The sequence below is a fragment of the Prionailurus viverrinus genome, chromosome C1 (assembly GCF_022837055.1).
Source record: "Prionailurus viverrinus isolate Anna chromosome C1, UM_Priviv_1.0, whole genome shotgun sequence".
In the NCBI taxonomy this organism is placed as follows: Eukaryota; Metazoa; Chordata; class Mammalia; order Carnivora; family Felidae; genus Prionailurus; species Prionailurus viverrinus.
In genome coordinates this window covers 113,713,934-113,734,269 of record NC_062568.1, presented here as the reverse complement: position 1 = coordinate 113,734,269, position 20,336 = coordinate 113,713,934, and the positions used below count along the sequence as shown (strand labels likewise).

At 35.4% G+C, this 20,336-nt stretch overlaps 1 protein-coding gene across 2 annotated transcripts in view; it reads left to right on the top strand.

Moving 5' to 3' along the window:
• Nucleotides 1-20,336, top strand: part of MAN1A2 (mannosidase alpha class 1A member 2) — a 178,989-nt gene that overhangs the window by 49,619 nt on the left and 109,034 nt on the right. For both annotated transcript variants that reach the window (XM_047870244.1, XM_047870245.1), the window contains exons 4-5: nt 8,111-8,229; nt 13,842-13,922. In XM_047870244.1, the coding sequence (XP_047726200.1) occupies nt 8,111-8,229; nt 13,842-13,922 (200 nt within the window). The remainder of the gene's footprint in view (nt 1-8,110; nt 8,230-13,841; nt 13,923-20,336) is intronic.

Here is a 20,336-nt window from a genome sequence, read left to right as displayed (position 1 = left end):
GTGTTGATAGTATTCACCAGTGAAGCCATCTGCATCTAGAGATATCCCCCCCCCCCCCCCCCCCGGGAGGTTTTTAAACTGAAAATTCAGTTTCTTTAACAGTAAGGACCAATCAGCTTATCTACAGTTGACTCTTGAACAACATGGGTTTGAACTGCATGGGTCTACTTTATATATAGGGTGTTTTTGGGTTTTTTTTTGGTTTTTTTTTGATAAATACAGTACAGTAGTGTGAATGCATTTTCTCTTATGATTTTATTAATAACTTTTTTCTATCATATTTTATTGTAAGAATGTAGTTTAATTATAAACTAAATTTAATTCTAAACATTGTCTATTAAGACAGTGTGTGTTAATCAACTATTATCAGTAGGCTTCTAGTAAACAGTAGTAGGCTATTAGTACTTAAGTTTTTGGGGAGTCAAGTTATATGAGTTTTTGACTGCATTGTGTTCAGCATCCTTAACCCTAGGCTTCTTCAAGGACCAACTGTATTTCTTCCAGGGTGAGTTTTGGTAGTTTATGGTTTTTGAGGAATTGGTCCATTTCATCTTAGTTATTGATTTTATGTGCATAGAGTGTTTGGAGTATTGCCTTGCTATCTTTTGGATGTCTGTGGCAGCTGTAGAGATAATCCCCTTTCATTCCTGATATTAGTAATTCATATTTTCTCTCTCTTTGTCCTGCTAGAAGCTTGGTTTCATTGATCTTTTTAAAAAATTTATCATGGTTCACTTTATTTTTTTATTCAAGTAATAACATAGAGTGTATACTAATTTCTAGTGTAGAATATAATGACTTAGCAATTCTGTACATTAGTCAGTGCTCATCGTGGTAAGTGTACTCCTTAATCCTCTTTACCTCTTTCATCCATCCCCTGCCCACCTTCCCTCTGGCAACCACCAGTTTGTTCTCTGTGTGTTTTTTGTTTGTCTCTTTTATTTTGTTTTATTTCTTAAATTCCACATATGAGTGAAATCATATGGTATTTGTCTTCCTCAAGCTGACTTATTTCACTTAGTATTGTATCCTCTTGATCCATCCATGTTGTTGCAAATGGCAAGATTTCATTCTTTTTGATGGCTGAGTAATTTTCTATTGTATTGCTTTTATCTTGGCTTTTATAAATAATGCTGCAATAAACATAGGAGTGCACATATCTTTTTAAATTTGTGTTTCCATTTTCTTTGGATAAATACCCAGTAGTGGAATTACTGGATCATATGATAATTCTATTTTTCATTTATTGAGGAACCTCCATACTGTTTTTCACAGTTGGTGCACCAGTCTGTATTCCCACTAATAGTACATGAGGGTTCCTTTTTCTTCACATCCTCGTCATCCCTTGTTATTTCTTATGTTTTTGGTTTTAGCCATTATGACAGGTGTGAGGTGCTATAACTCATTGTGGCTTTGATTTGCATTTTCCTGATGATGAGCAATGTTGAGCATCCTTTCATGTGTCTGCTGGCCATCTATATGTCTTCTTTGGAAAAATGTCTATTTGTTGATCTTTTTAATATTTTCTTTATGTTTTTCATTTCTTTGATTTCTGCTCTTTACCATTTTGTTTCTTTTGCAGTTTTGAGTTGATTTAGCTCTTGCTTTTCAAATTGCTCTAAGTGGAAGCCTGGAATGTGGATTTGAGATCCTTTTCTCCAATGTAAGCATTTGGTGCTGTACATTTCCTGTAGGTGCTGCTTTAGTTGTATGCTAAAGATTTTGGTATGTTGTGTTTCACTTTCCATTTAATTCAATATGTTTTAAAATTTCTCTTGAGGAACCCTCTTGCCCTGTTGGTGAGAATGCAAGCTGATGCACCCGCTCTGGAGAATAGTATGGAGGTCCCTCAAAAAGTTACAAACAGAACTACCCTATGATTCAGCAGTTGCATTAGTATTAGCAGGTATTTGCCCCAAGGATACCAAAATACTAATTTGAAGGGATACAGGTGCCTCGATGTTTATAGCAGCATTATTTAAAATAACGAATTATGGAAAGAGCCTAAATGTCCACTGACTGGATGAATGGATAAGGAAGATGTGGTATATATATACAATGGAATATTACTCAGTCATCAACAGAATGAGATTTTGCCATTTGCAGTGATGTGGATGGAGCTACAGAATATTTTGCTAAGTGAAATAAAGTCAGTCAGAGAAAGACAAATACCATATGATTTCACTCTTGTGTGGAATTTAAGAAACAGAACAAATGAACATGGGGGGAAGAAGAGGCAAACCAAGAAACAGATTCTTTTAACCATAGAGAGCAAACTGATGGCTATCTGAGGGTTGGGGGTACAGGGATGGGTGAAATAGGTGATGGAGATTATGGAGGGCACTCGTTGTGATGAGCACTGGGTGTCCTGTGTAAGTATTGAATCACTAAATTCTACACCTGAAACTAATATCGCACTGTATGTTAGCTAACTGGAATTTTCAAACAAAAACTTAATTAATAAAAATAGAAGCTCATGGGAAAAGCCATGTATTTTTCAGCTTGGGGAAGAAAAGTTTCCCTTGAGTAAGTTGTTTAATTTTCAAATGTTCAGAGATTTTCCTTTTATCTTTCTGTCACTGAATTTTAGTTTAATTCCTTTATGGTCAGAGAACACTGTATTTCAGTTCTTTTAAATTGTTGAAGATTTACTTTATGATCCAAAATATAGTCTGTCTTAGTGAATGTTCCATTTGTGCTTGAAAAGAATATATACAAGTGTAGTCTGCTGTTATTGAGTAGAATGTTCTCTTGATGTTAGTTAGATGCCATTGGTTAATGGAGTTGTTCAGACTTCCTCTGTGCTTGCTAAATTTCTGTCTAGTAGTTCTATTACTCACTGAGAGAAGGGTGTTGAAGTCTTCAACTGTAATTTTGGATTTGTCTCCTAACCTCATTCAGTTTTGTCAGTTTTTGCTTCATACATTTCTTATATTCATATATTCTTGTTAAGTGTTTACACCTTTAGGATTGTTATATCTTCTTGGTAGCACCACAAAAGCCTTAATACCATAACCAGACACTGATATTACAAGCAAAGGAAACTGTAGACCTATGCCCCTCATGGATATAGACACAAAAATCTTTAACCATGTATTAGTAAATCTAATTTAGCAAATGTAAAATGAATAGTAACTCATGATTATTACATGGTCGGTTTAATATCTAGAAGTTAGTCGATGTAATTGAAAATATTAAGGGAATAAAAGAAGAACCATATGATCATTTCAGTAGATGCAGAGAAAGCATTTAACAACACTCAGGATCAATCCATTATAAAAACTCTTAGCAGACTTGGTTAGAAGGGAACTTCTTCAACCTGATTAAAGACATTAAAACACACACCCCAAGATGAAACAAATGGAAAAAATTTGCCACATGCCTCGTGTTGAAAGACTAGATATTTTCCCCTAAGATTGTGAATTAGGCAAGGATGTCTGCTCTCTCACTTTGTGTAACTTTGTAGATGAGCTCCTAACCAGTACATTAAAGCAAGGAAAAGACAAAAGTATAAAGTTTGGAAATGAAGAAGTAATACTGTCTTTACTTGTAGTCAACGTGATTATTCATGCAGAAAGTCTTAAGAAATCTACTAAAAAACAACAATAAAGTCCTAGGTTGAATACAATTTAGTAAGGTCATAGGATACAAGTTTAATATACAAAATAAATTATATTAAAAAAAATTTTTTAAGTTTATTTATTTTGAGAGAGGGAATGTGCGAGTGGGGTAGGGGCAGAGAGAGAGAGGGTGAGAGAGAATCCCAAGCAGGCTCAGAGCCTGCTGTGGGGTTCAAACTCGTGAACTGCAAGATCATGACCTGAGCCAAAATCAAGATCTGGATGCTTAACCAGCTGAGACACCCAGGCGCCCCAATAGATTGTATTTCTGTATAGTGGTAAATAGTCAAAATGCAGTTTAAAAATAATGTCATTTGTAGTAGCATCAAAAAATATGAACTGCACGTAGGTGAATTTAACAAAATATGTGTAAAATTCACACACTTAAAACTGTGATTATTGAGAGAAGTTTGAAAGGACAGAGATGCCATGTTTATGAATTGGAATACTCAGTATTATTGAGGTGGCCCAATCAAAATGACTTTTTGTGTAAATTGATAGTCTGACTCTAAAAATCTGTATAAAAATGCAAAGCTTGGGCAATAGTAAGAATAGTTTTTTAAAAGGAAGAACAAAGTTGAAGGATTTATATTACCTTATTTTAAGATTTACTGTAAAGCTGCAGTAATGAAGGCAGTATGGTTTTAGTGTAAGGACAGACACAGAGATCAGTGGCAAAGAACAGAACTCGGAGTGCATGTACATTATACATGGTTAATTAATTTTCAGTAAAGTTGCTTAGGTAAGTCTGTGACTAAACAGGATAGTCTTTCCAATAAATCATGCTGGATCAGCTACATATTCATATAGAAAAATCACAAACCTTGATTCTTCATTGTACATAAAAATTAACTTGAAATGGATCATAGATCTAAGCATAAAAGCAAAAAGTATAAAACTTTCAGTAGAAAGCATTGGAGAAAATCTTTGTGACTTTGAGGTAAGAAAAGAGGTTTTAGAATACAAAAAGCATAAGCCACAAAAGGAGAAAAATGGATAAATTGGACTTCATAAAAATTTCTGCTCTCTGAAAGACATTAATAAAAAGGTAAGTAAGCCCCAAAACTTGGAGAATGTGTTTATGACACACACACAAACACACGTGGATGTATTTAGAATATATAAATAATTACATGCCAAAGAAAGTTTATGCATAGTCAGTAAGCACATTAGTTGTCAGAGAAATTAAAATTGAGACCACAACATAACATCCTATACATTCATATTAGAACGCGTAAAATTACAAAGACCAGCAATACCGAATACTGACAAGGAGGGTGGAACAGCTAGAACTCTCATCCATTGTTGCTGCGTGTATAAAGTGGTAGCTCTGGAGAGCTCTTGCACACTGTCCTGTAGAGTTCAACGTCAATTACCATACAGCTTGGCAATTTTACTCCCAAATATGTCCATGATGCTCACAAATGAGATCAGATAGTAGTTTTATTTTTCTTACTGAGATTTTTGCATCCGTGGTATGCAGAATCCATAAATTGAATTTAAACTCCCTTTTCCTTTGTTCTATGAAAGTTTATGTAGTAGTTGCTATCCTTAAAATTAGGGTAGAATCTATTCTATGGAACTTCCAGAGTGTGATACTTCTATAGTGGGTAGCTCTTTGAGAACTTCACAGTTTCCTCTGTTTGTTGGTCTGTTTTGCTTGTTTGGATTTTATGTTTATTTCATAAGTCAGAATTATATATAAAACATATATTTTTATATAGTATACATTACTATTTATATTAAACATAATGCATATATTCTTAGAAAATCATCAGTTTCACTCATTTTTTTTCAAATTTATTGGTACAATATAACTAAAGTGGCCTTTTTATACTTAATTTCCTCAGTATCTGTGTGTTGCAGGTTTTTTTTTAATGTTTATTTTTGAGAGAGAGAGAGAGAGAGAGAGCGAGCGCACAAGTGGGGGAGGAGCAGAGAAAGGGAGATACAGGATCTGAAGCAGGTTCCAGGCTCTGAGCTGTCAGCACAGATCCCGACGTGGGGCTCGAACTCATGAATCGTGCGATCATGACCTGAGCCGAAGTCATCCTAGGTGCCCAATCCAGTTTTATTTTGTACTTTTGTATTCCCTGACTACTTTTTAGAATTTGTTTAGTGATAGAGTCATTGTATAGTTCTTTTAATAAAACTATCTTTTGAGTTTTATATTTTTGACAGTTTTCTTTGTTTCTAATTTGTTAATTTTTGCCTTTTCTGATTCTTTTACTTTTTGCTCAAGTTTATCATTCTTTTTCTTCCTTAGAATGTTGTGAATTCAATTATTTTCATTTGTTCTTATTAAATACTATAAAATTTTCACGTTATGAGTTTTTCTAACAGCTTCATTAGTTGAATCCTATGTTCTCACAATAAAATTTATTAATGTTTTATATGTTTTACAATGTTGTGTTTCACTTCTTCTTTGACCCAAGGGTAGTTTTAGATTTTTAAAAACTTTTTCCAGTTGAAATCTTGAGTTGTCTAGGTAAATAATCCTAGGTAGTAATAGCCAGGAACTCCCAATTTTGCCTTTCTCTTCCTTGGTCTGTTTAGCCCATGGCACAAACCTCTTCTTGTGGAACTAACCAGAATTGGTACAGAACAGGTGGGTCTGGACTTTGTTTTCCAGAGTAGTCAGCACCTTAGAGGAATGTGCACTTCCAGGACTCCATAAATAACTAGAGAACTGAAGCATAACTCTCTATAAAAATTGAAATAACAAAAATAGGTACTCTTAAGGATTTAAAATAAGCATGATAAATATTTTGGATGAATACTAATATAAAGAGATACATACTTAAGCAGAGAATTGGAGGTAAGGAGTTTGGGGGTATAAGCAATCATTTGGTACTTTATGTTGAAGAGTTGATAAAATATTTGTTATCCTAATAAAAAGCTGAGGAACAAAGAAAAGTAAAAGGAAAGTATGTAATAACCCAGAACAAAAATTCTAGTTAATGTCAACATAAGAGAGCTAAATGGGGAGAAGACCTAGGAACTTACCAGAGTGTGGTGGAATACTTGTCTTGTTAGTGGGAAGATAATACTTCCTGATAAGTTGAAGAAATTATTAGAATCACATGAAGAAGATGTGGTGTCAGTTAAGGACATTATAAGGACGAATTTTTATAACTTTAAAGCATCAGGAGAAAACGCTGTTTACCCACTGGTAAAAGGAATGAAAGAGGGAAAGAAAGAATAATAACGAAGTAATGACAAATGCTGAATCCTAAAATACCATTAAGATAACTTGTCGATAAGACACAGCCGAGTTTAATGCTAACTGTGGAATGTAGATCACTACCTAACCAGAGCCTTAGTAACCTGTCAGAGGACAAAGTTGAGATATTTATTGAGATTTTAAGTCTGGGTTAAGATGAGCCCTTCAGTTGGGGTAGGGGTGGGTACTTGGTTATGATTAGGTAAGGACCATAATATAATAGTTTTGGATTGATAAGCAGAGAATTGGAGGTAAGGAGTTTGGGGGTATAAGCCATCATTTGGTACTTTATGTTGAAGAGTTGACAGGTCTTTCAGAAAGTTCCTGGAATGAACAGTAAAATAATTTTGCAACTTTTATCCTTTTATCTTTCTGGCAAGGATAACAGTAAACTCATGTTGATGAAGACAGTGTAATAATGAAGCCGTTTTAATGTAGATACTAACGAGTGTGGATGATTTTCATTCTCAGAAGATAGAAGTAATTGAGGAGGACTCATCTGCTGTTACTTATATTTTTTTTACTGTGCTGTTATATTTGTTTTAGATTGTATTCAGGATTTTTGGAGTTTTATTTGTTACTAAGAGTGACCTATTTTCTTGTCATATGTTTACAGTGTCTAGTTTTGATATCAGCTAGTTTTGTTGAATTTGTTCCTCCCTGAATTGTTTTCCTTTAACATCAGGTTTCTCTCTCTCTTGAAGATAGGTAGATCTTACTATTTTAATTTTTTCTACTTCCATTTTGTTTAATACCTTCTTTTTCAATATGATTAACCTGCTTTTTCATTGTTAAGGATTGTTATAGTTTCTGTTTTACTGTGGTCTTTTAGTCTTATTGTGCTTTTATTAATATTTCTAAGTATTTTTTTTGCTCCTTCTGTGAATTTGTACCAGAAGAACGTGGTTCTTATGACTTAGCTTATCATCTTGAACCATCCTCCCCATTTCCTGAGTTAATCCTTTTTTTTTAAAAAAAAGTTTATCTCTGTTAAGTAGACAGAGATCTCATACTGTGACCAGGAAGAAAATGAAGGAGAACTATAATTTTAGTTTCCTTTACCTTCCTATTAGTTGTCAACATGCCATCTTTAGGAATAGCTATTAAACAGTGTATATTATTTATTCTTAAGGAAAAGTGAACCATGTTGGGTATTCTTTTTGGTCCTTATAGTTCTACTTTGATTTTTACATATTAAAAAATTAAAACAGACCTTGTGTGAAGGGCGTGTTTTTAATGACAGTTTTCCCCCCCACCCCAAATATAGGAAGTTCACAAATGGGTGCTACCATAGTAGATGCTTTGGATACCCTTTATATCATGGGACTGCATGATGAATTCCGAGATGGGCAAAAATGGATTGAACACAACCTTGATTTCAGTGTGGTGAGTATACAGTTGATGACTTCTTTGATCAACTCTGCAAAGACCGTGTCTAATAAACATAGTAGTTTTGAGCATTTTACTAGCAGTTTAAGGAAATCATAAATTCCGTGTCCTCCTTTGGGATTAGAGTGGTTATTTAACTTTTACATAAAATACATACCCTTTCTCATCTTCCTTTCGCTTTTCTTGATGTTATCATTTGAGGCGTGTGTTCAGTGTGTTAAGCAGTAGTTACAAAAAAAAACCCACATTGAACTAGAAATACCAGGAATGCATAAACTCCTTTATAAACAATTAAGCATTTTGTTATTTTTAAAAGATTCAATAATTCAGTGCAGGTTTAATGAGCCTTCATAACTAGGCCTATGCCCATGCCTCCAGCATTTTGCATAGTTGATAAGTGATGCGGCTGAAGTTTGAAGACCAGCACGGCTACATCCTAGCTGTGTGACTTGGGAACATTCCTTATTCCTTCTGAATGTGTCATAAAATTGCTATCGCAATGCAGTATTGTAAGGATTATTTGAGATAATCCGATACACGTTAAGTACTCAGTAAATGGTAGCAATTGTTTTCATTATTACCAGTATTCACCCACAAGGTGTATGGGCTGTTTTGTTTTACTCATTATCACCTTTCATGACAAGTGTGATTGTTCTTCTTTTTGACTATAGTCAGAAGTCACTCTTTTACTGTGTTGTTTTTGTTTTTTTTTTTCCTTTGGCAGACCCAATTTGTCATTCAAATTGTGATTTAAATCCACAATTATTTTTTCTTCTCATGCTTTCCTGATGCTAACCGCACATATCTGGATTACTTTCTTTTATATGATTCTAGCATTTTGGACATATATCAGTTACCACTTGGGTTTAAGTTCGTGAGTGGCAGAAAATCTAATATAAAAGAGCTTAAATATAGATATGTGTTTCTCTTTCATGAAAATTAGGCACAGAGACCAGCAGCTTAGGGGTGGCTTGGATAGATCCTTGATCCTCAGGGATCTAAGATCCTTTGTCTTGTTGCTTTCTCAGTGTGTAGCTTCAACCTTGTGGTACAAGACGGCTTCTTGATAAGGTGGGTCAACCTTCCAGTTGTAGAAAAGAGGAAGGATCCATGACTCTCCTGTGAGAACACCTTCCAGGAGTGGGTTACCCTGATTTTGCTTGTATGCTGTTGAGTAGATCTGACACATACAGCCCAACCTTGATGCAAAAGGAGGCTGAAAAATTTAGTCTTTTTTTTTTTTTCCTCTCTCTGTTTGGCCATGTAGTCCTTATAGGATGTGCTTCTTGTTTAAGAAATCCCTACTCCAAGGTCATGAGGATAAATTCTTGTGTTTCATTCTAAATTTTTTAAAGTTGGGCTTTTGCATTTAGGTCTTTAATCCACATAAAATTGATTTCGTATGTAGGGTGAGCTGGACAGGCAGCAGTTTATTCTAGCACCATTCGTTTCCCTGCTGTTTATACATGGCCACACGGGTCACAGGGGCCTATTCTTTTCTTTTGGCTTTTTTCTTTATGCTTATGACATCAATACTTAACTGTCTTAACTATGATATTTTTATAGGAAGTTTGATATCTGATCTTGTTCTACCAGGAAATTATCTTAGCAGTTCTCTGCTCTTTGTTCCTGTAAGCTCTGGGGTGCTGTTGACATTTTGATGAGTCTTGCATTCAATTTACAGATTAATTTGGAGAGAATTGGCATCTGTACGGTCTCAAATACTCCTGTCCCCTAACATGGCAGCTTTGTAAGGCCTAATAATATGCTGGTATATCATTGTGTCAGTTGGCTCAGTCAGGAGCCAGAACTGTGCCATTTATTTTAATTAGAAGATTTAATGTTTACAGTTGTTAACCAAGTAATGGGAAACTGAAAAGGCAAAGAGAACATTGTGGTATCACAAGAGATAGTAGCTATAGTAAACACCTACCTCCCTGGGACTCTGAGAACAGTGGGAAGAAGTTGGGACTATTAAACTTGAGTAATTTGGAACTCTGTTTCTGGTACTTTAGGAACTCTTAAGAGGGCTTTTTTTTAGAGCTGGGACTCGGACCTCTAAGGAGATGGTACCTACCTAGTGCTTGGTATTTCTAAGGGCCACAGGGAGGCTGGTTTAAAGAAAGTGTGTGTGGCAGGGAAACTGTAACCTGGAACCAACAGCCACTGCCAGGGTGAAGAACCATGACTCATTTGACACTGTCCAAAACCGGAGGTAAATTGGAAGGAATAAGTCCTTTCTCCTTCTTCCAGCTGTACGTTATCTTTGTAAAACTTCCTGTTGGCATGGCCCATCATGGAGCCAGCTGGCTAACGAGACATATGTTCACACAGTTCCACTTCCAGGATACCAAAGTAGAGTATAGAAGGATAAATTTGAACCTGAGGAGAAAGAGCTTAATAATTAGCGCAGTCATTTGCCATCCCCTTACTTTTAACCTTTCTGTGTCCTGTGGTTTAGCTGTATATTTTACATGTAGTATGTATTTGAATTTTGTTATTTTTATCCAGTCTTGGAGTCTTTTAACTGTCAAGTTTGGAATATTTACATTTATTGTGATAATGTGTATTTGGAGTTGGGTCTTCATCTGTGTTTTTCAACCTGTGTTATTATTGTACTTTTCATTGTTTTTATTTTCTGTTTTCCTTCTTTTGGATTAAATTACTTCTTGGCTCTTTTTCCCTCTACTACTTTGACATTTTACTTGTCATTTCCACTCATTTTGGGGTTATCCTTAAAATTTCATGTGCATACTTCTCACAGTTTAAAATGAACCGGTTTCTTCATCCTCCTTCTGAAGACCATAAGGATCTTAGAATGCTTTAATTTAGCTCATCTCCCTCTTGTCTTATGTGTAATCATTGTCTAGCTGGTTCCAACTCGTATTTGAAACTTCCAAATTAAGGAGTGAATGGATGGATGACTGACAAATGAAGGAATAAATAAATCATTCATTCATTAAATGCCTCCTCTGTGACAGGTGCTTTTCTGGCTTATGTGAATGTAGTAATGAGCAAAACTTCTTCTTGAGTTTGTACTCTAGTTTTGGGAGAAAACCAGTAAATAAATATTCAAGTCCTGTTTAATATATCAGTTGGTGATAAGTGCTGTGGAGAACAATAAAGGGGAGCAAGTAGGATTGGAGTAAGTGGTGGTGTGGGGTTGCTATTTACATGGGATAGCTAGTGAGAGGGACTCTTTGGTGACATTTCTGAGGAGAGACCCAATGGAAGCCATTTGGATATAAGGCTCTCTCATAATAGATACTATAGTTGAGTGTAGAATATAGTTGTGTGGAGGTTGATTATTTTCTCTTAACCTTTGAAGGGTACAATTCCATTGTCTTCCTGTTTCTGTCATACTATTGAAAACTATGCTGTCAATCTAATATTTCACAAATAATCTGTCTTTTTCCCCTTGTTTTCATTTTTTCTATTTTTCTGCATTCTATAATTGCATTACCATGTGTCCATGTGTGGATTATTCTTTAAAGGACTCGTAATGTTCCATCAGTCTGAAGACTTATGTTTTTATCACTTCTGGAAGATTTGCAATCATTACTCCTTTGAATAATGCCTGTCTTCCATTCTCTCCCTTCTCTCCCTCTAGAACTTCTCTTCTGTGTCTCTTGTGAAGGAAGGTCTGAATTTTACAAATATAGAATTATATGTAATTAGATGTTGATAAGTGTTAATTGGGGAAATAATGGAGGCTAAGAGATATTAGTGATGAAGGTGTACTTTATTATTTTATATTGTGTGGTTAGAAAAACTTCCTGTTTGGAGACCTGTAAGTAAAGCATAAAGACTGAGTTTGGTAATTCTTGAACAGCCAGTAGAACCATTTGGTAATAAAAGTCAAGAGATGTTGAAAGGAGATGATGTCAGACAGGTAGTGGGGAATCTGATTATGTTGGGTCTTACCAGTTATTTTACTCTGAGTGTAACCAGAAGTTATTGTAAGAGGTTGTACACAACAGTAACCTGACCTGACTTAAAATGTAAGAGGTTCACTCTGCCTGCAGGGTGCTGAATAAATAGATTATAAGGAGGAAGGTAAGGCTGAAACCAGGGAAACTGTTTAAGAAGGTTATTGTTTTGGTGAGTTATAGAGGCCTGCCCCCCCTCCCTCTTTTGCTGCTTCTCTGTATTTAGTGACTGTCGCTCTGTGCCCTGCAGTATGCTGTGTAGTGGGAATATATGAAGTAATGTAAAGCATTTTGCTTTTATGGATGGGGTGGGAGGAGATATAGGTTACTAAAAAATTCCATTGTGAAAATTCTATTTTGGAGATATATAGTTGTGTTAGCAAATTATGTGTTCTACCTATAAATGTTGGAAAGGCCTTAGGGGATAATATATATTTTCTTTTAATGTTTATTAAAAATTAGTTATGAACGTTATCTTTATTATTTATTTAGGGAGAGAGAGAGAGTGCACATGCATACACACAAACAGTGGAGGAGCAGAGAGAGAGGGAGAGAGAAAATCCCAAGCAGGCTCCGCCCTGTCAGTGCAGAGCCCAACCCTGGGCTTGAACCCACGAACTGTGAGATCATGACCTGAGCCAAAATTAGAAGGCAGACAGTTGACTGAGCCACTCAGGCGCCCCATGAACGTTACCTTTATATTATTCAGTTGTGTGTATTGTGTGACTTCTTTGCTCATGTTCTCTGCCACTTCTACTTTTCTTTCCATGTAATTAGAATTTTTCTTATCTATGTCTGTATCTAAATACAAACATGTAGACTTTATGGTAAGGTTATTAATACTGCTATATTTGTGCCAAATTTCCTTCTGTTTTTTGTTTGCCTTTGAATTTTGTTCATAATTTTTTCTTCTAGGTAATTGTCATTCTGGGGAAATTCAGGTCTTTGTGTTTGGTATCAATACAGTTGGTTTTATGCTTACAAAGTACCTGCTTTGTCAAGGAAATTCATGTTGTCACATTTTCTTCTACTTTTTTATTGTAATTTTTTCTACATTTATTTCTAAGTTATTTGGATATCGTTTTGAGAGAGAGAGAGATTTATCTGAAATGAGTATCCAAATTTCTAACCTAGGAGCCAGTTTTTCAACATTATTAATTGAGTAATCCATCATCCTATCATTTTTTGGTGCCTCTGTTAACATTTATTAAATTTTTATACATACTAGGAAAAAATACTTAAAATTCATGAGAAATATAAGTAAAAATGGGTAGTATGCTGTAATGGAGGGAAAGGGATCAGTAGACAGACTGATATTCCAGAATTCAAGAAGTGGAGGCTCTCTTGAGGAGAGACTAGTCAAGAGCATCAAATATCTTGATAATTTCACAGTGCTATGTAAGGTACACACAAATGGTTTCAGCCAATAGGAAGCCATGGTGGGGAGGTGGCTTCCCCTCCATGGGGAGGGGAGTTTCAGTAACATTAATAATAATAGGGGAGTTTCAGTAACATTAATAAACGGGAGGTGAGATTGCAGTTGCGTGAGAAATGAAGATGTGGAAAGCAGAAAAAACCATCCTCCACAGGGTGTTTGTGAGAAACTTATGAAGAATTGAAAATATTTGGAAACTATAAAGCTTTAATGTGTATGTGAATATTTTCAATATGTTTTCACAGAATTCAGAGGTGTCTGTGTTTGAAGTCAACATTCGATTTATTGGAGGCCTGCTTGCAGCGTATTACCTTTCGGGAGAAGAGGTGAGCCACTCAAGTAATACATTATTTGGAGGAAGGGCTCTGAATGGACTTTAATAAAATAATGAAAGATTCCCCTAACAGCATATTGTTTTGCTTAATTGACTAATATTGAGCACATGTAAAGGTTTGCTGAGAGAGCTGGCTGCTTCAGGTGGAACTGGCCTTGGGAAGAATGATTTTGCCATTTTGAGAATCTCAGTAAAACAAGTAAAATCACAGGTCCTATCTCTGTATATACCCCTTCTCCTTTGCAGGAGCAATCCTTCTCCAGGATTTTGCCACCGCAATTAATCACATGGTCGAAACAAGGAGCAGGGGGGCAGTTAATAAGATCAGAATTAAGGAATGAATCAGGTTGCATGAATATGGATCCTCCTAAGACCAAAAATTAATTATTAAAACTGCCTGATTGGAAATTGAATGCAAGTTTTTGCTGTAAATTTAAAAAAACAACACAGGAACAACTCTGAATTCTCCTTTCCAGAAGTCTTGGTGTATGTAATACACATAGACTTGTGACCTGCTGTGATGGGAAAGTGGGTGTGGGAAATTCCTTTTTGCTACTACTCGGGTGTGGGTTAAAGGATGGGGTTTGGAGGGTAGGTGAAAGAGAACCTAAAGGAAGAGCTTATAAGTCATTTCTGCCTCATTTCCTGAGAAACTTACATATTTAATTGGTTTGTTGATCTAAATGATTGTAAGAGCTCTCTGTAAATTTAAGAAAATTCATCTTTTGTTGTATATGTTGTTAAAGATGGATTTCTTTGTTGTTGGTGTTTAAGAAATATTTGCCTAATCAAGGTCAGGAAGATTTTGTCATGTTTTCTTCTAATAGTATTATGGTTTTACTGTTAACTTTTAAACCTATAATTCATTTTGAGTTGATTTCTATACATGCTGTGAGGTATAGGTTGAGCTTTCTTTTTTTCCTTCTGGATATCCAAAAATTCTAGCAACATTTGTTGAAAAGACTCTCCTTTATTTAATTGACTTTGTTCTCCTCTTGAAATCCATTAACCATGTATGTGTGAGTCGACTTCTAGACTGTGTGCTGTTGCTTTGCATGTGTTTGTCCTTTTGCTACACTGTGTGAACTACACTGTGTTCGTTATTATGGAAGTCTTGAAATCGGGTTGTGTGAGTCTTCCAACTTTGTTCCTTTTCAGAATTGTCGTGGCTATTCCAGGTACTTTATTTTCTATATAAACTTCAGAATCAGTTGCTGATTTCTACAAAATATTCTACTGGGATTTTGATGGAGGTTACTTTGAATCTATACATGAATTTAGGGAAAATTGATATCTTAACAAATATGGAATCTTCCAAGCCATGAACATGATGTATCCTCCTTTCATTTTCTTCCTTGGTGTTTCTAGTTTTTAGCATGTAGATATTTTACATATTTTGATAGATTTATACATATTTTATGCTTTTTGGTTCTAAGTTGTACTATATTTTTTATTTCAATTTCCAGTTGTTTATTGCCGGTGGATATAAATACAATTGATTTGAAAGTAAGTTTTAATAAAGATTTAAATTTTCAGCTGATGTAGGACATTTTGTTTATCACTAGATAACTTCCTGATGCTTATCATTTTTAAAAATACTGTAAAATATACATAACAGAAGTTTCCATTTACCATTTTTTTATAAATTTTTTTTTTAACGTTTATTTATTTTTGAGACACAGAGAGACAGAGCATGAATGGGGGAGGGGCAGAGAGAGAGGGAGACACAGAATCAGAAGCAGGCTCCAGGCTCTGAGCCATCAGCCCAGAGCCCGACGTGGGGCTCGAACTCACGGACTGCGAGATCGTGACCTGAGCTGAAGTCGGACGCTTAACCGACTGAGCCACCCAGGCGCCCCCTCCATTTACCATTTTTAAGTATATGATTCCATGGCATTAAGAACAACATTCATGTTGTGCACTATACAGTTGATTTTTATATTGACCTTTGTACCCTGAGATTTTCTTAAATTCACTAATTCTAGTTGCTTTTAAATAGATTTTAATAGATTGGGAATTTTTTTTGTAAACGAGTATGTCATCAGTGAATAGTTCTATTTCTCTGTATAGGGAACAATTTCATTTGTGTAGTTCTTTTCTTTCTTTGTCTTGCTTTACATCCTTATCAATTTCCTGATCTTACAGGAAGAACATTTAGTCTTTCACCATTAAGCATAAATGTTAGGCATAGGTTTTTGGTAGATACCCTTTATCACCTTGAAGAAGATCTTTTCCATTCCAGTTTGCTAAGATTTTGTGTATGTGTGTGTGTGTGTGTGTGTGTGTGTGTGTGTGTGTGTGTGAATGGATGTTGAACGTTGTCAAATGTTTTTGTGGTATTTAATAAGATGATTATACACATATGATTTTTCTTTTATCTGTTGATATTGGTTGATTTTTGAATGTCAAACCAAGCTTGCACTTTTGGGAAGAAACCCCAAAATGGTCATGGTGTATTATCTTTTTATATACTGCCAGAATTAATTTGAAACATTGTTGAGAATTTTTTCCACTTATATTCATGTGGGATATTTATCTATATGTAGTTTTAATGTCTTCGTGTGTGTGTGTGTGTGTGTGTGTGTGTGTGTGTGTGTGTGTGTGTTTTATATAAGAGTAATGCTGACTTCCTAATATGAGTTGGGAAGTATTTCCTCTTTTCTTCTTCTTCTGGAGAAGTTAGTGTATAGTTGACATTATTTCTCCTTTACTTGTTTGGGAAAATAAATACCCTTCTGAAGCCATGCGGTTGGAGTTTTTTGTTTTTGTTTTTTCACTTAAGTTTTAAAACTATTCTATTTCTTTAGTAGATATAGTACTGTTCAGGTTATTTCTTCTTGAGTAGTTTTTGTAGTTTGTGTATTTCAGGGAATTTCTGTTTCCTCTCAGTTGTGTAGATAGTAGACATAAAGTTGTTTGTAATATTCCCTTATTATCCTTTTCCAATCTGTGGAATCGCTAGTAGTGTCTCCTGTTTCACCTCTTTTTGTCAGTCTAGATAGGTGTATTAATATTATTGATCTTTTCAAAGAACTTGGTTTTACTGATTTTTCTCTATTTAATGCAATTTTATACCTGCTTTCATTCTTGTTTACTTCCTTCTGCTTGCTTTGAGGTTTATTTGCTCCCTTTTTTCTTCCAGTTTTTTAGATTTGGAGCTTAGATCATTAATATGACACCTTTCTTTCTTTTTTTAAAAAAATATAAGGGGCGCCTGGGTGGCTAAGTCTGTTAAGCATCCAACTTCGGCTAAGGTTATGATCTCACAGTTTGTGAGTTTGAGCCCTGTGTCAGGCTCTGTGCTGACAGCTCAGAGTCTGCAACTGCTTCAGATTGTGTGTCTCCCTCTCTCTCTCTGCCCCTCCCCTGCTCACGCTCTGTCTCTCTCAAAAAGAAAAAAAAAAAAAATAAATAAATAAAATAAATATATAACAGCAATGCCGTAAATTCACTTCTCAGCCCTTCTTTAGCTGCATCCTCTGAATTTTGATATATTTTCATTTTCCTTTAATTCAAAATATTTTCTGATTTTCCTTCCCTTTGATTCTAGAGTTATTTAGAAGTATATTTAACATTTTTCAAATATTTCAGGGTTTCCATATATCTTTCAATCGTTTCTAGTTCCAATTATTTTGTTTGTTGTTTTTGTTTGTTTATTTTAAGTAAGCTTCACTACTAGTGCAATGCCCAACACAGGGCTTGAACTCAGGACCCTGAGATCAAGACCTGAGCTGAGAACAAGAGTTGGAAGCTTAACTTCTAGTTTAATTTTTTTTATTTTTTTTTTCAATATATGAAGTTTATTGTCAAATTGGTTTCCATACAACACCCAGTGCTCATCCCAAAAGGTGCCCTCCCCAATACCCATCACCCACCCTCCCTCCCTCCCACACCCCATCAACCCTCAGTTTGTTCTCAGTTTTTAAGAGTCTCTTATGCTTTGGCTCTCTTCCACTCTAACCTCTTTTTTTTTTTTTTTCTTCCCCTCCCCCATGGGTTCCTGTTAAGTTTCTCAGGATCCATATGAAAACCGTATGGTATCTGTCTTTCTCTGTGTGGCTTATTTCACTTAGCATCACACTGTCCAGTTCCATCCATGTAGCTACAAAGGGCCAAATTTCATTCTTTCTCATTGCCACGTAGTACTCCATTGTGTATATAAATGACAATTTTTTTGTCCATTCATCAGTTGATGGACATTTAGGCTCTTTCCATAATTTGGCTATTGTTGAGACTGCTGCTATAAACATTGCGGTACAAGTGGCCCTATGCATCAGTACTCCTGTATCCCTTGGATAAATTCCTAGCAGTGCTATTGCTGGGTCATAGGGTAGGTCTATTTTTAATTTTCTGAGGAACCTCCACACTGTTTTCCAGAGTGGCTGCACCAATTTGCATTCCCACCAACAGTGCAAGAGGGTTCCCATTTCTCTAGTTAATTTTTGTAGGCAGGTAATATGGGTCAGAATATGGCCTGCTTAAAAAAGAATGTGTACTTGAAAAGAATGTGTATTCTGTTGTGGTTCTGGTAAAAAAAAATCAATGAAGTCAAGGCAGTTCATAGTGTTGCTCAGATCTTCTGTAATTTTACTAATTTTGTGTCTACTTGGTCTGTCAAATACTAGGTGAGGAGTCTTGAAACCTCCAAATATAATTATGGGTTTGCCTGTTTCTCCTTTCAGTCCTACCAGTTTTTACTTTATGTATTTTGGAGGCTTATTCTTAGGTATACACCTATTTTATGATTTTTCTGTCTTTTTGGTTGATCCTTTTATTTAAAAATTTTTCTTTTTATCCTTGGTCACATTCTCTGTTCTTAAGTCTAGTTCCTCTGATACTGATACAGTCACTCTGGCTTTATTTTTTGTAATGTGTGCATCGTACATCTTTTACCCTATATGTTTTTATATTTAAAGTTGGTTTTCCTGTAGAAAGCTTTGACAGTCTGGTTTTAATTTGCCTGTTTAGACCATGTAGATTCAATATAATTACAGATACAGTTGCATTAAAATCTGTAACATTGTTAGTTGTATCCCATTTGACCCATCTGTTCCTCATTCCTCTTTTGTTTTTTTCTGCCTAATAAAAAAAAAAAATGCCTGTTAATCTTTCAGTCATTTTTGTGGGTCTTCATTTCTCTGTAGGTTCAGCTTCTGTCTGGTATATATTCCTTTTGTGTGAAGGGCTTCGTTTAACTTTTTGTACAGTGCACATCTCCTGGTTGTGCAGTCTCTCGGTTTCTGTTGGTTGGGAAGTCTATTTCTTCAGTTTTGAAAGACATTTTCTTTGTGTTACAGAATTTGGATTGACTATTTTTCCTTTCAGCACTTTAAAGATGTCACTGCATTAGCTTTTAGAGTTTGCACAGTTTGTGATGAGAAGTCTGCTTTAATTTTTTGTTCCTCTATATGTAATGTGTCTTTTCCCCCGCTTTGGCTGCCTTTAAGATAATCTGTTCATATTTTATTGTGTATGAAGAATCTGAGTGATTTTACTTTTCTTTTTTTGGAGGGGCGAGTAGGACTTATTTATCTTGCTTGAGGTTCTCTGAGCTTCTTAGATGTATGGTCTGATATCTTATTCATTATCTTTTAAAATGTTTTTCTGCCTCTTCTGAAGTTCCAATTATACATTCATCAGACTCTTTGAGATTGTCTCATAGCTCTTGAAATAGGTATTCTTTTTTACCCCACCCACTGCTTTTTTATTCCTTGTGTTCCAGTTTGGGTAATTTTTATAGACCTATCTTCAAGTACACTGATTTTTTTTCTTTTTTTCTCAGCTCCATTGAATCTACTTTTGAGCCTATTGAAGGCTTTCTGCGTCTCTGTTACTTTGATTTAAAAAATATATATATTTCTAGAGGGTCGCCTGGGTGGCTCAGTCGGTTAAGCGTCTGACTTCGGCTCAGGTCATGATCTAATGGTTTGTGGGTTCAAGCCCCTTGTCGGGTGCTGTGCACATAGCCTGCTTCAGATTCTGTCTCCATCTCTCTCTGCCCCTCCCTCACTCACGCTGTCTCTCTCAAATATAAATAAACATTTAAAAAATTATTTCTGGTATTTCATTTGACTTAATAATTTCTGTTTCTCTGCCACAGGTCCTCCTTGTCTTCATGCTTGCTACCTTATCCCCAAACTAGGTCTTTGAACGTGGTAATCATAGTCACTTTAAATTCTCAGATTGTTTTAACCTCACCAAGCTTGGTTTGTCACTTGCTTTGTCTCTATAAAGTGGATTATTTTTTCTTGCCTTCGTAAGGTGTTTCATAATTTTTGATTGAATGCCAAACATCATGTGTGGGACAGTAGAGACTGAGGTTAATGGTATTCATGCCTGGAGCAGCGTGCCTGTGCTGTTAGTGTCGGGAGTTCAGTGAGTTTAGACTGGGATGGAACCAGATTCT